Source organism: Alexandromys fortis, unplaced genomic scaffold, assembly GCF_014885135.2.
Source record: "Alexandromys fortis isolate MF-2015 unplaced genomic scaffold, M_Fortis_MF-2015_v1.1 scaffold_154, whole genome shotgun sequence".
NCBI lineage: Eukaryota > Metazoa > Chordata > Mammalia > Rodentia > Cricetidae > Alexandromys > Alexandromys fortis.
In genome coordinates this window covers 3,950,336-3,969,988 of record NW_026068040.1, presented here as the reverse complement: position 1 = coordinate 3,969,988, position 19,653 = coordinate 3,950,336, and the positions used below count along the sequence as shown (strand labels likewise).

At 41.5% G+C, this 19,653-nt stretch overlaps 1 protein-coding gene across 1 annotated transcript in view; it reads left to right on the top strand.

Annotated features, from left to right (window-relative positions):
* Tbk1 (TANK binding kinase 1) overlaps window positions 1-19,653 on the top strand; it is a 40,152-nt gene that overhangs the window by 6,585 nt on the left and 13,914 nt on the right. The window contains exons 3-9 of the mRNA XM_050165526.1: window positions 386-526; window positions 4,321-4,450; window positions 8,161-8,342; window positions 10,592-10,752; window positions 13,955-14,065; window positions 16,234-16,413; window positions 18,187-18,390. Coding sequence (XP_050021483.1) covers window positions 386-526; window positions 4,321-4,450; window positions 8,161-8,342; window positions 10,592-10,752; window positions 13,955-14,065; window positions 16,234-16,413; window positions 18,187-18,390 — 1,109 coding nt within the window. The remainder of the gene's footprint in view (window positions 1-385; window positions 527-4,320; window positions 4,451-8,160; window positions 8,343-10,591; window positions 10,753-13,954; window positions 14,066-16,233; window positions 16,414-18,186; window positions 18,391-19,653) is intronic.

The window sequence follows — 19,653 nt, the reverse complement described above, 5'->3', positions numbered from 1 at the left end:
AATATCTGAAAATTGAATTGCATTGCTTTGATAATGTTGATAACAGTTTGGTAGGTAGAGTATAATTTTCCATCTCTTTGTTCTTATTTGCAAATGTTTGGCTTTGGGAAATCGTTGGAGTTTCACTTTCCTTTTCCTGTCCAGAAGTTTCCCTTTTGACACTGGAGCTGCTTCCTTCTGCTATGTGAATACTGTTTTTGCCACTAGTGTACCGTTTATAAGTTCTTTTGTAACGTCTAAAACCTTTGGGGAATTCCAAATTCTTTGCCTTTTAGATTTGGAGCTCTGGTCCCAGAGCTCGCTTGGTCGGAAGGATGCAGAGTGCTGAGAATACAGATTGCTATACATGTTAGTGGCTAACTCCTTCTTTTCCTCTGCCTTTTAGAAAACTGGTGATTTATATGCTGTCAAAGTATTTAATAACATAAGCTTCCTTCGCCCAGTGGATGTTCAAATGAGAGAATTTGAAGTATTAAAAAAACTCAACCACAAAAACATTGTCAAATTATTTGCTATTGAAGAGGAGGTAAGTATCTAAGGTTGCCATGTGGTTTTTTTGTTTTGTTTTGTTTTTTTGGTTTTTCGAGACAGGGTTTTTGTGTGGCTTTGGAGCCTGTCCTGGAACTAGCTCTGTAGACCAGGCTGGTCTCGAACTCACAGAGATCCGGAACTAGCTCTGTAGACCAGGCTGGTCTCGAACTCACAGAGATCCGCCTGCCTCTGCCTCCCGAGTGCTGGGATTAAAGGCGTGCGCCACCATCGCTTAAAGGCGTGTGCCACCATCGCCCGGCTGCCGTGTGTTTTAGTAATTCCCACTCAGAAGACTGGATCTAGCAAAGGGGTCACAAACACCATGTAACCAAGTGTTCTAGCCCCAGCATTTCAGTAGCCAGAGAATAGAAACAAAGTGTCAAGAATGAGAACAGAAAAGGGCATAAGGAGATGTGTAAAATTTGATCCCTTATGTTATATACAAAAAAAGGAAAAGAAAAATAAGCTGAAGTAAAGTCCACATAATTATAGAAAGAACAAGGACTGGCGAGATGGCTCAGCAGTGAAGAGAACTTGCTGCTCTTCAGAGGACCAGGGTTCAGTTCCCAGCATCCACAGCAGGCAGCTCACAGCCACCTGTGTCCCCAGGTTTGGAAGATCCAATGCTCTAAAAGATTGATTTTAGAGAAAATGGCAAAAATTAAATACATCATTAGGAAAAGTATTCTAGAAATACTCTACAAATAATGAAGTAGTGATCTTTTTACTTTTAGACATGGATATTCAACAAAGATCTTCTCTTAAAATAGTATATTATATATTCTTTACAGTTCATTCTTTAATTTTTTTTTTTTTCGAGACAGGGTTTCTCTGTAGCTTTGGTGCCTGTCCCGGAACTAGCTCTTTGTAGACCAGGCTGGCCTCGAACTCCCAGAGATCCGCCTGCCTCTGCCTCCCGAGTGCTGGGATTAAAGGCGTGCGCCACCACCGCCCGGCTTTACAGTTCATTCTTAATGATTATTTCTTAGGGTTGATCAGGTATGACTTAAAGTTTCATGCATTAAAATGTGAATTGGTATCAGGATATTATAGTAAAGATAGATTGAAAAGCTGAATCGTTAAAATGTGGGGTAGCTAATGAAGGGAACAGGATTGGCTCAGAACTCCCCAAGACCAAGTTCTCAGCACAAAGCCGGGCATAGTGGTGCAAGTCTATGATCTTAGCACTTGGGACACTGAGGCAGAAGAATTTCTGCAAAAGCCAGACCAGCCTAGGCTGCAGAGTGTCTGACATTATCTCAGAAAACAAAGATAGCAACAGAAAAAGAGAGCAGCCTTCCAAACTGCCAAGGCTGTGGAAGCCCTCACTGCAAAGGACTCTGTCACCGTACAGAAAGCATAGTCCACAGTGCTGCCCTCACCTCCGACACCAGCCCCAAACAGGGGTCTCCAAGGCAACTCTTCCTACAAGCCACGAGTATCAGGAGTTCTTAGACATTTGATAATTTCAGTTATCAAATGGATGGTAAGTCACAGGACCCAGAAAAGTCCTATGCACGAGTATCAGGAGTTCTTAGACATTTGATAATTTCAGTTATCAAATGGATGGTGAGTCACAGGACCCAGAAAAGTCCTATGCTTTTTATTGTACAATAGCACAAAGATACAAATTACAGCAGCCAAAGCAGGGTAGACTGTGAGCTATTCCAGCATAGACATGTTACCCCGAAAGATCACCCAGGCCTTTGGTGGAAGATAATTCTTTTGTTCGTTTGTTTAGTTTTTTGATTTTTCGAAATGGGGTTTCTCTGTGTAACTGTGGCTGTCCTGGAACTCACTCTGCAGACCAGGCTGGCCTTGAACCCACAGAGATCCACCTGCCTCTGCCTCCCTGAGTGCTGGGATTAAAAGGATCATGTTCTGCCTGCAGGACTGCATGGCAGACCCTTGGTCTCTACTTCTCCAAGTCAGAACATGTATGATGTGTTTTAAAGCATCCATAAAAATCACATTGCTTGCTGATTGAAGTGGTGTATTCTTATAACACAAATCTTAGGAAAATCAGGGGTTCAGGGAGAGCCTGAACTGTGCAGTAAGAATATGTCTCAATTTCTTTTTCTTTTTTAAAGGGTTGGCATGAGAGCCCAAACCTGTAATCTAAACACTCAGGATGCTGAGACATGAAAAAGGAGGATTGCTGGTGGTTTTAGGCTAGTCTGGACTGTAATGTACCTTATCTAAATTTTAAAAGAAAAGAGAAATCACATAATTAGTTACCCATTGGCTAAAGTCCTGGATCAAAAACACTTCTTTCAAACAGATTTCAGGGGCCATAGGTTATTTCCAAAAGAGAAAATTAGCTGATCGTAGTGGCAACACACAATAGATTTTTTTGTTTAATGATTATTTCTCTTTTTATGACTACTGAACAGAGAAAATAAAATACATTATGGAAGTATTTGGGGGCTGTGTTAAAAAAAATTTTAAAGAATCGAGAATTAATACTAGATTTTATTAAATAGTACTAGATTTTAAAATTTTTTCAAATTTTAATATTAGATTTTAAATTTTATTCAAAATTACAGATTTCTAAAAAATGGTATATATCATATGATCACTGTATATTATGTAGTTCAATGAGGTTCCTTCTTTTTATAAAACTGTTATATTAGCTGGGTGGTGGTGGCGCACGCCGTTAATCCTAGCACTGGGGAGGCAGAGGCAGGTGGATCTCTGTGAATTCGAGGCCAACCTGGTCTACAAGAGCTAGTGCCAGGACAGGCTCCAGAAAGGCTACAGAGAAACCCTGTCTCAAAAACCCAAAACCAAAAAAAAGAAAGAGAGAAAGAAAGAAAGAAAGAGAGAGAGAGAGAGAGAGAGAGAGAGAGAGAGAGAGAGAGAGAACGGCTGTTATGATGATGACACTGGAAATGGCTGAGACAGGAATGGGTAAAACAGAACTTTACTGAGACCCAACCATTCTGCTGGCAGTTTTGTTTCTTTTTTCCTTTTCTTTAAATTTTGTTTTTATTTTTAGTTATGTATATATGTGTACGTTACTGGCGTAGGTACCCTTTCAAGCCAGAAGGCAGCATTGGATCCCTTGGAGTGGATTGCAGGCAGCCACTGGTGAGCTGCCTGACATGGGTGATGGGAACTGAACTCGGGTCCTCTGGAAGAGCAGTACATGCTCTTAACCACTGAGCCATCTCTCCAGCTCACCCATTGCTTTTTAAAACTAGGACTCCATTCCTTGAAGTAAAAGTAATTATCATAAGGAGATTTCCCTGAGCATGTTGTGCAGAAGAAACGAAATGATTTGAAGAAAAACATGCAACAGTGCATCTGTGATCTTGTGGTTCAGTTTCAGCTAGTCGTCACTGGTTTGTCTTTCAAACAAACTCCACTTTGGTTTATATATAGTATAATATGTCTGTATATTAAGTTTTGGGGTTTTTTTTATATGTATTCTCACATGTGTTCCAGTGCCTGGGGAGAATAAAAGACATTGGTGGATGCCTGGGGCTGGAGTTCAGGCGGTTGTGAGACACCCAGTCTGGGTGCTGGGAGCTGAATTCAGTTCTTCTGGAAGAGCAACAGTGCTTGTAACTGCTGAACTCTCTATCCAGCCTCCCCCCTTTATTAAACAGAAACTGGAAGCTGCTTATTATATAAACATAGCATTTATCAGTACTGGAGTCACAATGATTCTGTCATTGCAGCACATCCTGCCTTTGAATGGGGTCAGGCAGGCAAATGTTGCCCTGGAATCAGACCTGGTCTTGATGTTTTCCCATTGATTCTCAGTCAGTGACATTTGTTTTGCAGACAACGACAAGACATAAAGTCCTTATTATGGAATTTTGTCCTTGTGGGAGTTTATACACTGTTTTAGAGGAGCCATCCAATGCCTATGGACTACCGGAATCAGAATTTTTAATTGTTTTACGAGATGTGGGTATGTTTATTTATATGGTTTTTACATGTTTATTTATATTGTTTCAAACATATATTACTTAAAGATTAGATTGAAAATTTTATTTCCTGCATTCAAAGCAAAAGACTTTTATACATGTTTTCTTAGAAATCACATCAAAAGCACAAGTACCTAAAAGAAAAGTTAGATAAATTGGACTTTATCACCATTAAAAAATTATTTCAGGGCTGGAGAGACGGCTCAGCTGCTAAGATCCCTGGCTGCTCTTTTAGAGAACACAGGGTCAGTTTCCAGCAGCTCGTAAGCATGTGTAACTCCAGCCTTCACAGGCCCCAGGCATGCATTTGGTGCACAGATACACATGCAGGCAAAACATACATGTGTAAAATAAATAAAAATTTAAAAGCCACAGCTTATTTGAGACAATAACTGGAAAAGAGAGCCCATGGGACATAAGAGTTTTTGTAGGTCAAATATAAGATATCTTGTCCAGACGCCCTACCAAAAACAGTTTTAAAATTTGTCAGAGGACTTGACCAGACATTGATAGACAGATGGCCAGTGAGTGCATTAAACAGTACTCAGCGTCATTAATTTCTAAGGAAGTCATACTAAAGAGCCACTTCCTACAGAAGATGGACAAATCAAATACGAAGAACCAGCACTGGCAAGTGCAGAGTGGGGTCTGTGTGTGCTGCAGGGCTGTAGAGTGGTCCAGCCCTTAGGAAATAGTTCAGCAGCTCCACAAAAGACCAATGTGAAATAACTGTACGCTGCAGCAGTTCTGACGGGCATGCCCAAAGAATTAAAACACATCCACATGACAGTTTTACGTATCTGTGTTTGTTGTAGCGTTATTCGTAATAACCAATACATAAAATCAGGACAACGCAAATACCCATCAACTGACAAATGGATTAAGATGTTGTATATCCATAGAATGGAATATTACTCATTCATAAAAAGAGATGAATGGTGGGGCAAGTCTGTATTCCAGCATGGGAGGTTGGAAAGGTCAGGAGTACAAGGGTGTCTGTCCTCTGCTACATGCCAAGTTCAGGACAAGCCGCCACTACACTGTGTGTGTGTGTGTCTATCTTCTCTCTGTGTGTGTCTCTCTCTATATCTTCTCTCTCTCTCTCTCTCTCTCTCTCTCTCTCTCTCTCTCTCTCTCTCTCACACACACACACACACACACACACACACACACCTCACACACATACACATGCTTACTGTTGTAGTTTGATTCTTCTTGTTGCGATAAACATGACCAGAAGCAACCTGGGGAGGAAAGCGTTTGTTTGCCTTATACTTCCTGATCACAGTCCATCATTGAGGGAGCAAAAACCAAAAGTGGGAGCCAAAGCAGAAACTGAGGAGGAACACTGCAGACTGGCTTGTTCCTCAGGCTCATTTTCAGTCACTTTCCTTATACCTCCCAGGCCACCTGTCCCAGGGTGGCACTGCCCACAGTGAACTGGGCCCTTCCACATCACTCAGCAATCAGAAAATACCACAGATGTGGCTAAAGGTCAGTCTGATGGAGGCATTTACCAACTGAGGCTCCCTCTTCCCATGTGACTCCAGTTTGCGTCAAGCTGGCAGAAACTAATCACACATACTGTGTGGTAGTTAGTATGTAATTGACCCCCATGGGCTGGTTTTATTCTATAGAGGATTACAACTAAGAGATTGCATGAATTTCAAAAGAGACTTTGAACATTGCACTTTTCAATATTGCTGAGACTGTGAAAGACGACGGGGACTTTAAAGTTGGACTAAATGCATTTTGCTTTATGATATTGTTATATTTCTATGGGGCCTGGGAAGTGGAATGTGGTGGTTTGAATGTAATTGGCCCCCATAAACTCCTAGGGAGTGGCACTATAGGGAACTGTGGCCTTGTTGAAGTAGCTGCATGCATCACTGTGGGGCGGGCTTTGAGGTCTCTTTTGCTTAAGCTTTGCTCGGTGTCACAGACCACTTCCTGCTGCCCTCTCATCAAGATGCAGCCAGCACCATGTCTGTCTACACACTGCTATGCTACCAGCCATGATGATAATGGACTGACCCTCTGAAAATGTAAACGAGCCACCCTAATTAACTTAAAAAGTTTCTTTTATAAGAATTTCTGTGGTTATGGTGTCTCTTCACAGCAATAGAGACCCTAACTAAGAGGCATACATTTAAAAATAATCTTAATTGAAAAGGAAAAATGAAATTTTGATAATGATAAAATGTGAGTGAATCTTGAAAGAGGCAAGAGACAAAAGATCACAGTGTCATGTAATCCCACTCACGTGAAACGTACAATACAGGACAAAAAGCCGCTGAATGAGCGTGCTCAGAGGACAGAATATGAGGGCGCCTGCTAGTGCCTGCGGGGCTGCTCTAACCCACAGAGAGAAAGTTGTCACTTGGAGCATGATAAAACTGTGCTGGTGCTGATGTCTAGAGTTGTACAACTCTATTAAAAACTATTGAATGATATACTTTTTTAAAATGAGTGGTAAGTCATAATAAATACACACATATTTCATTTATACTGTTATTTTTAAAAGACAAGTAACACCTTCTTGGAAAGAAGTGAGTCAAATGTTTGAGGAGGCCCGAATGTAGTAAATGCCTTAATCTCATCTGGTGACCCTGCGGTGTTAATGTGTTAATTCCAGCAGTGTCAGTGCCTTTGCCCTTAAGAACACGGACTGACTAGCAATAACCATAAACACGTCTCAATGGAAACAAGAGTCACACTGTGCCCTCCCTTTGCTACTTCTTTACTATTTTATATGTTGAAGCCAGTTCATTTTTTTTTAAAGACTTATTTATTTATTGTGCATACAATGTTCTGGTAACATGTACACGCCAGAAGAAGGCACCAGATCTCACTATAGATGGTTGTGAGCCATCAGGTGGTTGCTGGGAATTGAACTCAGGACCTTTGGAAGAGCAGGCAATGGCCACTAGGAGTTTGACCGCTGAGCCATCTCTACAGCCCCAAGCCAATTCATTTTTAGTGATTTTTTTTTCCCAAAGTAAAATAACAATAAAACAAGAGCTGGGCATGATAGCACACCTTTAATCCCAGCTTAAACTGTGGATCTCTGTGAGTTTGAAGCCAGCCTGGTCTACAAGGCAAGGTCCAAATCAACCAGGGCTGTTACACAGAGACCCCGTCTCAAAACAACATATAAAACTGTTTCTGGGCTCTTTGTTATTCTGTCTATATCTCCAAAAGTAGTTTCATAGTCATTGCCTTAAGACTCTTGTTCATTTATCAGACAGCAGACTTCTGTGGGCCGTAATTCTTATCTAAAACTCCTTGTAGTTGAAACATGAGACTGTACATATGCATACTTGTGCAGGCGGGTATTTGTAGAAGAGGAATCTCTTTCTTAGAATAAAAGTACATGGGCTGGAGAGATGGCTCAGAGGTTAGGAGCACTGGCTGCTCTTCCAGAGGTCCTCAGTTCAATTCCCAGCAACCACATAATGGCTCACAACCATCTGTAATGAGATCTGGTGCCCTGGCCTGCAGGGATACATGCAGGCAGAATACTATAGACATAATAAATAAATAAATCTTAAAAAATAAAATAAAAAGGCATTGAGCCAACTTGTACAAAACCTTAAGTCTGAGTGAATATGAATATCATATCTGTGAATTTGAGACGTGTGTACACACAGAGGCCTCCATCACAATTTCCTGTATTTTGTGTTTGTTGCTGAAGTGGGTGGAATGAATCACCTCCGAGAGAATGGCATAGTGCACCGTGACATCAAGCCGGGCAATATCATGCGCGTCATAGGGGAGGATGGACAGTCTGTGTACAAACTCACAGACTTCGGTGCCGCTAGAGAACTGGAGGACGATGAGCAGTTTGTGTCTCTGTATGGCACAGAAGAGTACTTGGTAAGTCACATATTACTAGAAATTTCATTTTAATGACATGATAGATGTATTACACATGGGGTGATTGGTCACAGTCTGTAAAATAGTATGTCATTTTTATGACAAAAGATTCCATTTTCTGTTTAGATGAATATGGTGTATAAGAAGGAACTAAGAAATGCTGTCATTTTCTCTTGGACAGTCTCAGAGGCTGTTCTAGTTGTAGTAACTCACAGCTTTGATCCCAGCACTTAGGCAGGAGAAAGAGAATGGGTACAAGTTCAAGGCCAGCCTGGTCTACATACAACATTCCAGGACATCCATGGCTGTCTAATGAAGCCTTGTCTCAAAACGAAAAAGCCAGCAAAGGGCTGGAGAGATGGCTCAGTAGTTAAGAGCATTGCCTGCTCTTCCAGAGGTCCTGAGTTCAAATCCCAGCAACCACATGGTGGCTCACAACCATCTGTAATGAGGTCTGGTGCCCTCTTCTGGCCTGTAGGCATATACACAGAATATTCTATACATAATAAATAAATAAATAAATAATTTTTTTTTTTTTTTTTGGAAAAGCCAGCAACAAAAACTCTTGGTTGTTTTATAGCTATATACTAATACAGTACACCTGGAGTTTTTTTTTTGGGGGGGGGGGTTAACTATGTGACTTGGCATTTTGCCTGCGTGTATATCTATGTGAAGGTATCATTTCCCTGGAATTGGAGTTACAGACATTCATGAGCCGCCATGTGGGTGCTGGCAATTTAACCCGGCTTTGGAAGAGTGGCCATGCTCTGAACTGCTGAGCCATCCCTCCTGCCCCAATGCAATGGATTTGTATTAAAAACAAAGGCACCTGAAGACTTGAGAAGCATCTGGCCAGGCAGGGCCCAGTTTGGGCTCAGTGCACTGAGGACTGGGCAGTTTTGCTTTGGTGGGAAGTAACAATTGAGTAATTGCCGAAAACGAGCATGGGACACTTTAGGGTGGTTAAGTTTTAAATTTTCATTACATTTATTTATGGGGTGGGGCATGCGTGTGCTGTGACACCCCTGTAGAAGTCAGGACAGCTGCAGTAGTCACCGCTCCCCTTTCACCGTGTTGGTCCCAGGGACTGAAGTCAGGGGTCGTCAGCCTTGGTTACAGGTACCTTTACCCACTGAGCCATCTCACCAGCCCAGGATTTATTAAATTTTTTATTTGTTCTGGGGGTCAGGGTCTAATATAACAAAGGGTCATTTCAATCTTGATATGTAGCTGAGGCTGGCCTTTCTGGGAGCTGGACTTACAAGTGTGGACCACTAAACCCATGCAGAGCTGTGTTGGCAATGGTGTTAGGGTGTGTGTATGTGTGCATGCATGTAGACATGCTCATGCACACACACATGCATTCATGGTTTTATATGTATGAGCAGGTAGTGGGTATAGGCAGAGACAGGAGGATAACCTGACGTGTCATCCTCAAGAATACCATGCATCTCCTTAGAGACAGGGTTTCACTGACCTGGAGTCTGTCAATTAGCCGATGCTAACGGGACTAGAGCCTGTGCCTCTCCTTCTCCAGCTCTGGGATTATGAACACATACCACCTTGCCTAGCATTTTTATGTTATTATTTGTTTGATTGGGTTTCTTAAATGGAAGGTATTTCTATAAACAGAGACATGATCCAGTAAAGAGGGGAATACTGATGCATAAAATAAAGGGATAATAGACATAAGCATTGATTTCTGGAATTGGTGAGATCACATGATGGCGTAGCACAAACGCAAAGTTAGCCTTCGATAGGAGTGAGTTTTTTGTAACTGAACAAGAGGCCTGACAGCTGCACAGGCTCACTCAGTGAGTCAGTGTTTGGAAGGGCCTAACAGAGCGGTGATCTGATTATAGCAGCTTTCTCCAACTACGGACTGAGGTTATGAAATTTGAGGATCAAACAAAATGGTATCAGGAGTTTAAGATAAGAGGGGAAGTTATGCATAGCCTGTTACCTTCCTTTCCCCTCAGAGGTTTGAGGGGTGCACCCAGGTGTGCTTGTAGAGATCAGAGGTCAAGGGTAAGTGTCTAACTGTTTTTGAGATGGTCTCTTGCTGGACCAGGACCCCAACAACTGGCTAGATTGACTGGTCAGCAAGACCCAAGGTCCTCCTACATCCCCTCCTCACCTCGGGGCTGCAGGCAGGTTCCATTGTGCCAGCTTTTTACACGGCCTTTGCTGTGAATCTGAACTAGGTCCTCGTGCATATAAGACATAAGTTCACAACGTTTCTGTTTTAGCATCCTGACATGTATGAGAGAGCCGTACTAAGAAAAGATCATCAGAAGAAGTACGGGGCTACAGTTGATCTCTGGAGTATTGGAGTGACATTTTACCATGCAGCTACCGGATCGCTGCCATTTAGACCATTTGAGGGGCCTCGCAGGAATAAGGAAGTGATGTAAGTGCGTGTTCCATCCAAAGGGAGACATAATTTTTAATGTATATTATCTTGTTTCTCCATAAGTTTGAGGAAATGAAATTGAAAATGGCTTTTTCTAATACTTGATGCTACCCAGATTTTATTAAGAATGCAGTCTTCTAAGAGTGTTGGGCATAGTTATCTAAATCATGTTTCAATGTTTCAATATCTACAAAGTAAACCTAGTATCTAGTCTTGGGTTCGGTGTTACCTCCATGTCCCTGAGATTTACTTTAGCACGCTTCATTTCTTTAGTCCACTTTGTGTTTGTCACTTTTTCTCCATGCAGCTGAAAAAAATAATACCAGTATAATTCTGTAGAGAAAAACAACCAAAGAAATTTTTTTAATTAATTTTATTTTTTTAATTTCATGTGCATTGGTGTTTTGCTTTAATGTATGTCTGTGTGAGTTTGTCAGATTCCCTGGAACTGGAGTTACAGACAGTTGTGAGCTGCCATGTGGATGCTGGGAATTGAACCCACGTCCTCTGGAAAAGAAGCCAGTGCTCCTAACCTGTGAGCTATCTCTGTAGCTCCAGGACCAAGGAAATTTAATTCCAACCTTCCATTGAACTGATTGACTATCTTAAATATAACATTTTAGCAGTAATTTTGTCACAGGTTCCATCCAGAGATAAACCTGGTAGTGTAGTATACAGTTTAAAATTTTTATTTTATGTGTGTAAGTGTTGAAGATTGAAGAGGCCAGAAGATTGCCTGGAACTGAAGTTAAAATGGTTGTGAACTATTGCGTTGTTGCTGGGATCTAAACCCAGATCCTCTGGAAGAGCAGTCAGTGCTCTTAACTGCTGAGCCATCTCTCCAGTCCCTTAGCATTGTATGCATTTATATGCTGCCATATTATTGGAAAAATGAGCAATGCACAGTCACTAATAGTAAACAAAGAAAAAAGAAAAAGAAAAGGTAGAGAAATTTCTGGAGTGAAATTTATTATGTAATTCATCTGTACACTGTGTGTGTTTGGGTCTCTATTGCTGTGGTAAAACTCCAGAACTGAAAGCAGTTTGGGGAGGGAAGGGTTTATTTCATCTTACAGCTTGTCGTCCATCAGCCCAGGAAGTCAGGGCAACAACACAAGGCAGGATCCTGGAGGCAGGAGCTGATGCAGAGGCCATGGAGGGGTGCTGCTCACTGGCTTTCTCCTCCTGGCTTGTTCAGTCTGCTTTCCTTAACCCTTCAGGACCACCTGCCTAGGGTTGACACCACCCCAGTGAGCTAGGCCTCCTTGGTTAATCGTTAATCAAGAAAATGCCTTGCAGATTTGCCTGTAGGCCAGTGTTACAGAAAGGCATTTTCTCTGTTAAGATTTCCTCTATCCAGATGTCAAGGTTTGTGTCAAGTTGACAAGAAACAACCAACACACTGTGCTTCACTTCATTTTAAAAGAAATTGTCAAAGCCATTCTGCCGCATCCCTGAGTGTTGGAATTGTGTGTATAGCCACCATCCCAGCTTACCCACGTGCATGTGATTCAAAGTAATCACAGCTGTAAAATTAGAGTCTTCATCTCAGAAAATTGGGGAAGAAGCATGTTCTTCCTTTTGTTGTTTTAAGGAAGTAAATAAAACAAGCTCGGATAATACGGTGCTTCTGCTAAAGCTTGCACATTTGCATGCACGCTAGTGAGCTACAACAGGTGTGTTTGTGCATCGAGAAGACGTCCGCTAATTGCACTAAGATGTTGCAGTGCCTGCCTGAGCCTGCTTTACAACAGTGCCCTTTTTACTAAAACCCTCCTTTAGCAAAGGCCAGGCCTCCTTTCGTTTCCTCCTTAAATGTAAGTTGTCCTGACACGTACACACGTCTATGTTCACAGATACATTTCAAAGCAGTGACAACTTTAGCTGTTCTAAAAGTGGATGAAATAAATTAAAGTCTGCTGCTTGTAAGAAAGGAAACATGATTCACAAGTCACCCAACATCTCTGCATGATCACTCTGTGGGCAACTATACAATACTGGGATATCTCTGTTTGTATAGAACACACCTCTGTGCGAGCACTGATAGCGATATTTAGTGTTACCTTGGCATCATTAATGACCGTCCGACTGTATCGGTGAGTGGTACACTCCTCACAGTACAGCTGCATTGCACCTGCATCAAATTTGCACATGACTAAGGTTCACATGTGAGTCTTGTAAAGATCAAGCTCTTGAAGAATTTGCTCTCCTTAACAATGCTGTCGTTAACTCTCTTCACTTCTGCATTAACCTCGCATCTCCATTTATTCCTCCAGAACTGGACCCGGCACATGTGCGCACACCTTATTTTTCACAAATTATTTGGTTTTCTGAGACAGGGTTTCTCTGTGTAGCTATGGCTGTTGTCTTGGAACTCGCTCTGTAGACCAGGCTGGCTTCTGTCTCCTGAGTGCTGGGATTAAAGGTGTGTGCCACCACTGCCTAGCTAATTTCTTTATTTTAAAACATTTCTTGAGACAGAAGTTAAGGCTGCTTCTGTAGAGAAAGCAGTAGTCTGCATCTGTCTTACTGGTTGGGTCTAGTTTTTTAAAAAACCACATTGGTGTGTCCAGAGCACATTTGTTTAGATGATAAACTAAAACTGATCAGACAGAATACTGTTGACTGTAAGAAGGCACTGCCAATTGATGCTGGATGCTTTCGCTCGGATACAGGTGTTCTTAAGAGCACAGCATGGCGGAGACTGAGAGTCCTGCTGCCCTGACTTAACCACATCTCCCTGTCCCCAGCTTGGCTTTTCATCTCAGTGCATCTGTTCCTACGTGTGTGTTACCTTTTGACTATGAAGAGGGTTTTTCTGATACTGTGCTATGTATAGTTTTATCTCCCTCTTAAAAAAAAATAATTCCATGACTCATTTTGCAGTAATATTATAGCCTGCTTGGCTGTAATTATATGGTTAAAAAAGATTAGGATTTATTTTATAGTCTAGAGATTTCAGTGATAAAGCTTTTTTGTGTTGCTCATTTTTCAGATGGAAAAATTAATGTTTTTTGTTGTGAACATAAATGCTGTTCACTCCGGGCTCCCAAATGAAAACTTGTTATGACATAGAGATAGTATCCCTACCACCACTGCACTTCAGTCAGCCCCACAGTCTGCTCTCGCAAGCACTCCATGTGCAGCAGAGGACACCTGCATCACGACCTGTCTGTCTCACTCTGCTGCTCCTCCCCAGGTACAAAATCATCACTGGAAAGCCTTCTGGTGCCATATCTGGAGTACAGAAAGCAGAAAATGGGCCAATTGACTGGAGCGGAGAAATGCCTGTTTCTTGTAGTCTTTCTCGGTGAGTGTACCTAATTCTTAACCTTTGACACCTTGTGTTTAATCTCTTGGTTGCCTAAAAGTCACAATACATTCAAATATTTACGCATATTTTCAGTGCTGGCTTTCTTTCTGTTGGTTTGTTTTTTGAGGCAGGGTCTTGCTATGTAGCCCAGGCTAGCCTTGAACTCACTATGTAACCCAGGCTGATAATCCTCCTGCCTCAATGTCCCACATGCAGGGATAATGGGCAGGGACTCTCCCACTGTTGGCTCTTTAGTTTTTAGTGGAGTTTTATTTTGATTTTTTAATTTGCATTTGGGGGTGTTGTAAACATTCTGAACTTTGGGGATAATTTCCTGACGATAGAAGGCATGTGTTCTTAAGATTGGTTCTCACTTGTCTTGAAATTCTTTGCAATGTAGGGCTCATACAAAGGACTTTGATACTGATGACCACGAATAGTGGTGTGACTAGGAGTAAGATTTTCCTGGTGGTGGTGGTGCACTCAGTGGCGGCACAAATCTTTAATCCCAGCACTCGGGAGGCAGAGGCTGGCGGATCTCTGTGAGTTCGAGACCAGCCTGGTCTACAGAGTGAGTTCCAGGGCAGCTAGTGCTACACAGAGAAATCCTATCTTGAAAAACCAAAACGGGGAAAAGGTGAAACCAAAAAAAAANAAAAAAAAAAAAAAAAAAAAAAAAAAAAAAAAAAAAAAAAAAAAAAAAAAAAAAAAAAAAAAAACACCAAATTTAATATTCTCTTTACTGTTATGTTATTAAAAGAATAAAAAAATAAGTATTTCTGGGCTGGCCATAGTGAGACGAACCTTTAATCCTAACACTTGGGAGACAGAGGCAGGAGGGTCTTTGTGAGTCCCAGGACAACCATAGAGTAGCTCAAAAAATACCAGAAAAGGGCTGGAGAGATGGCTCAGTGGTTAAGAGCTTTGCCTGCTCTTTTAGAGGTCCTGAGTTCAATTCCCAGCAACCACATGGTGGCTCACAACCATCTGCAGTGAGACTTGATGCCCTCTTCTGGCCTGCAGAGATACATGCAGGCAGAATACTGTATACATAATAAATAAATAATTTTTTAAAAAAATACCCCAAAAAAATAAGCATATATAGTGCTTTTTCCACATTTCAGATGTTTACAGGATCTTACATAATTGATCAGTCAGAACTCTATTATATTGTCAGATTGTCCCAAAGAAAGGATTAATGTTAAATTGAAAGTGGCTGGGCAATGTGGTAACACACTTATAAACCCAGCACTCAGGAAGCAGAAGCAAGAGCATCAACACAGGTTCAAAGCTAGCCTGGGCTACATAGTTCTAGGATGGCCAGAACTGCATAGCAGTGAGTCCCTGACTCAACAAAAAGTTTCAAACTAACTAAAAATACTGGGTGGTAGTTCCTGCCTGTGACCCCATGGGTTTGAGGCCATCCTGGGCTACATAATGAGTTTCAGGATACCCTGAACTACACAGTGAGACTACCTCAACTGCTCCATCCCCAACTCCTGGGGAGGGAGCAATACCCTAAGTTTCATTATTTTACTTTTTTGGAAAACATTTTCTGAAAGTAAACTCGTGTAACTAGATTTGCCAAAAGACATGTGCTGTGTTGGAGAGTACAGCTTTACAGACACAGCGATTCATGTTATAGTCGATTGCAGAACCGTTACACTGACGGGACCTCAGGGAGCCTGGCGGAATGTAACGGGCTCAGGCCGGGGTCCTGTGCTAGTTGTTGGTATATTGCTGAGTCAGTGCTGTCGTGGTCTGAGCTACATACAGACAGACAGCTGATTTCTGGACTAAAGCAAACCTCATCCACAGCAGCTGTTAGCATAGAAGTCTTTCATCAGAATTACTAGGCTTGAAAAGGTGCTTTTTGTGATTGTTTATGTCAAATGGTAAAGATTTTAAGTACCTCAAGGGGGCAGTGAAGACCTCTAAGGAAAAGAGCTAACCATTCTTCTAACTGTCAGGACTGGAGGGAGATGGGGGGGGGGGGTGCGGACACTGAGACCACAGAACAATACGTGACTAAGCATTCAAATACACGAGCCTCTGGAGACCACTCTTATTCAAACCGCCATGCAATTTCTTGATTTGTGTTTTCTTTGTATCTTGTGGCTCTGTGCTGTGGCTCTCCCCAGGTAACTTTGTAAATACTGTTGTAGGGGTCTTCAGACACTGCTTACCCCAGTACTTGCAAACATTCTTGAAGCTGACCAAGAGAAGTGCTGGGGTTTTGACCAGTTCTTCGCAGAGACTAGTGATGTCCTTCACCGAATGATAATCCACGTTTTCTCGCTGCAGCAGATGACAGCACATAAGATTTATATTCATAGCTATAATACGTAAGTGCTTCCGTGTTCTTCTCCCGTCTATGTGTTGTGTGATATAATAAACATCTCAGCCAGGAGAACACATGGAAAAGGTGCCTCACCGTCATCAGCAGCACCCGTGTCTTGGGAAACTGACTTTAAGTGCTTAGTGAATTCCTGGTCACTAATCGGAAGTAAACCCTTTTACTTTTTTCTTAATACACAGATAAGTTTTACTGTGTACTTACAGAGCTAAACCTATGACTTCTTTCAAGTGCCGTGTACTGGTAAAAATGAGCTGCTTTATTGAAAGTATACCCTCTTTAAAAACAAGAGTGCTGGACAGTGGTGGTGAACGCCTTTAATGCCAGCACTTGGGAGGCAGAGGCTGTTGAATCTCTTGTGAGTTCAAAGCCAGCCTGGTCCTTAAAGCGAGTTCCAGGACAGCCAGGGCTGTTACACAGAGAAACCGTGTCTCTAAAACAAAAACAGCCTAAGTTTTAAATATAGTGGAATTTCTAAATTTAGTATAGCTTAATTTACATAATTAGCATGAAAACTTTATGGATACTGAAGAAATAGTCAACATTTGTTTTGCATACATAAAAATACCAGGTGATATTTTAAAAACTTATGTAATAAGATTACACATGACTAAATATTCACCTGAGTGTAAAGTTTGGGAAGGAGTTAGATGGATTGTATCAAAGTAACCATAAGTAATGGTGGCAGCTTACTGTGTTGCATGGTGCTGCCATTGAGTCCAGCCCTCTGCTGAGTTACGTCTGTCTTACAACCACGTGTGAATTCTACAGGGATGTCAAAGTAGGATCAAGAAGCTGTGTGGGCGTTCTTGGGAGATATGGGCAGGAGGATCACCACAAGTTCAAAGCCAGCCTGGTCCACATAGACAGCTCTGGGCTGACCAGTGTTATATAGTGAGACCTCGCCCCAAAACACACCCCCCCCCAATTAAGAATCAGATTCATACTTTGTGCCTTAGTCTGTTCAACAAAATTTATGTAACAGTCTTGCTATCTCAAAATCCATGAAAAGGGGTCTGGAGAGTTGGCTCAATGGTTAAGAGCACTGAAGAGGACTAGGTTTGATTTCCAGTACCCACGTGGTGACTCACAATTGTCTGTAACCCTTAATTCCAGGGGTGGGAAATGTTTGCTTATCCTGCATGAGGCCCTGACTTCAACCACAAGCACCAAAAACTGAAAGTAAAAAGAATATAGTTTACACAAAATATTCAGATATTAATAACCTAATAACTAGATCTAATACAACATAAACAAAATATAACGTTAGATTATTTTGTCATATTCTGGTTTTTTATAGCCTGAATCAACTGACGTCATTGTTGTGGACATGCACTTGAGCTTAAAACAGCACCCAGGCCTGAGCCGGTCAAGTCAGCAGCTTCAGGCAGAGCCACATCTCACTGTTGGCCGCCTATGAGCATGTGGACCTATTCAAGGGGACTTTACCTTTTCCCCGAAAACATGATTTTGAAAATACTCTAATTTCTTAGAGTGTTTAACAAAAGTTTTATAGTTGTGTTTCAGGTCCTGTTCTTGGCTCTGCATATTTATGTCACTTGATCTTCAATATAAAGAGACTTGATAGGGTCAGGTTATGTGGAGTTCCCATTTTAGTACGTCTTTAGTGTCCACATTAACAAGCCAGGGCTTAGAAGACGTGTTCAGTCGTAGAACACTTGCAGAGGAGTGTTGCTGACATGCAGGTTTGACCTCCAATTCCATCAGCATCTGTCATCCTTTCTTAACTTCCCTCACACAGTGCTGCTGTATTCCATGAACTGGTATATAAGCAAACTAAAATTAATTCTGCAAATCAAGAACTTATCTATGAAGGACGACGCTTAGTCCTAGAACTTGGAAGACTAGCCCAGCATTTCCCTAAAACCACAGAGGAGAACCCTATCTTTGTCGTAAGCCGGGAACCCCTAAGTACCATAGGACTGAAATACGAGAAAAGTAAGTTGTGATCTTTGTCATGTCCTCACTGACCACTAAATCAAACGTCTGTTGCTAGAAAACTGATGCTCATTTTTATAAAAATGATACTGATTTTAATGTAAACTATAAATATTAAAATTTCATAAATTAGTTTATAAAGATTGCAAAATTGAAAAGCCTCATAATTTTTCTTCTATTTTGCTTCAGCATTTTGTTTTGTGGAGTGTTAGTTTGTCATGCTTTACTGTAAGTGTTTGTAGTGTTTGGTAACTCCCAAAATAACATTCCTATCATAAAGTTCAGAAAGTATTTACTCTATCCAGTGTATGTAGGACATTCTGCCATTCTTTAGAATTTAAGAAAAAATTAGATCGAAATCTTCAAAATTTTTTAAATTATTTGTCTTACTGGTGGGGAAAAAGGACTTATCCAGAATTTTGAATCCATGTTGAGTTCATATTAATATTAAACTTCAATATTAAGTTTAAATTGAAAGACAGTGTAGAGTTCATTGTGTTAGAATATATTTAAGAAACAAAAAAAAAAATGAGGCTTGGGGCTAGAGAGATGGCTCAAAGGTTAAGAGCACTGACTGCTCTTGCAGAGGTTTCTGAGTTCAAGTCCCAGCAACCACAGGGTGGCTCAGAGCCATCTATCATGAGATCTGGTGCCCTTTTCTAGCCTGCAGCAAACATGCAGGCAGAATGCTGCATACATAATAAAATAAATAAATAAATCTTTTTTAAAGAATGAGGCTGGCGAGATGGCTCAGTGGGTAAAGGTGCTTATCCTGGAAGCCTGACACCTGAGTTCAATCCCAGAGCCCATGCGAAGGTGGGAGGAGAGAACCAACTCCGTACAGTTGTTCCCTGACATCTACATTATGCCATAGCTTGTGTGCACATGATAGAAAGGAAGGGATAAAACACTTGAAAAATATTTGAGGTTAACTGGGCAGTGGCGGCACACACCTTTAATCCCAGCACTCTGAAGGCAGAGGCCAGTGGATCTCTGTGAATTCAAGGCCAGCCTGGTCTACAGAGTGAGTTCTAGTTTAGGCTTCAAAACTACTCAGAGAAACTTGTCTCAAAAAACCAAGAAAGATGGCCGGGCGATGGTGGCGCACACCTCTAATCCTAGCACTTGGGAGGGAGGCAGAGGCAGGCGGATCTCTGTGAGTTCGAGACCAGCCTGGTATACAAGAGCTAGTTCCAGGACAGGCTCCAAAGCCACAGAGAAACCCTGTCTCGAAAAAAAAAAAAAAAAAAAAACCAAAAAAAAAAAAAAA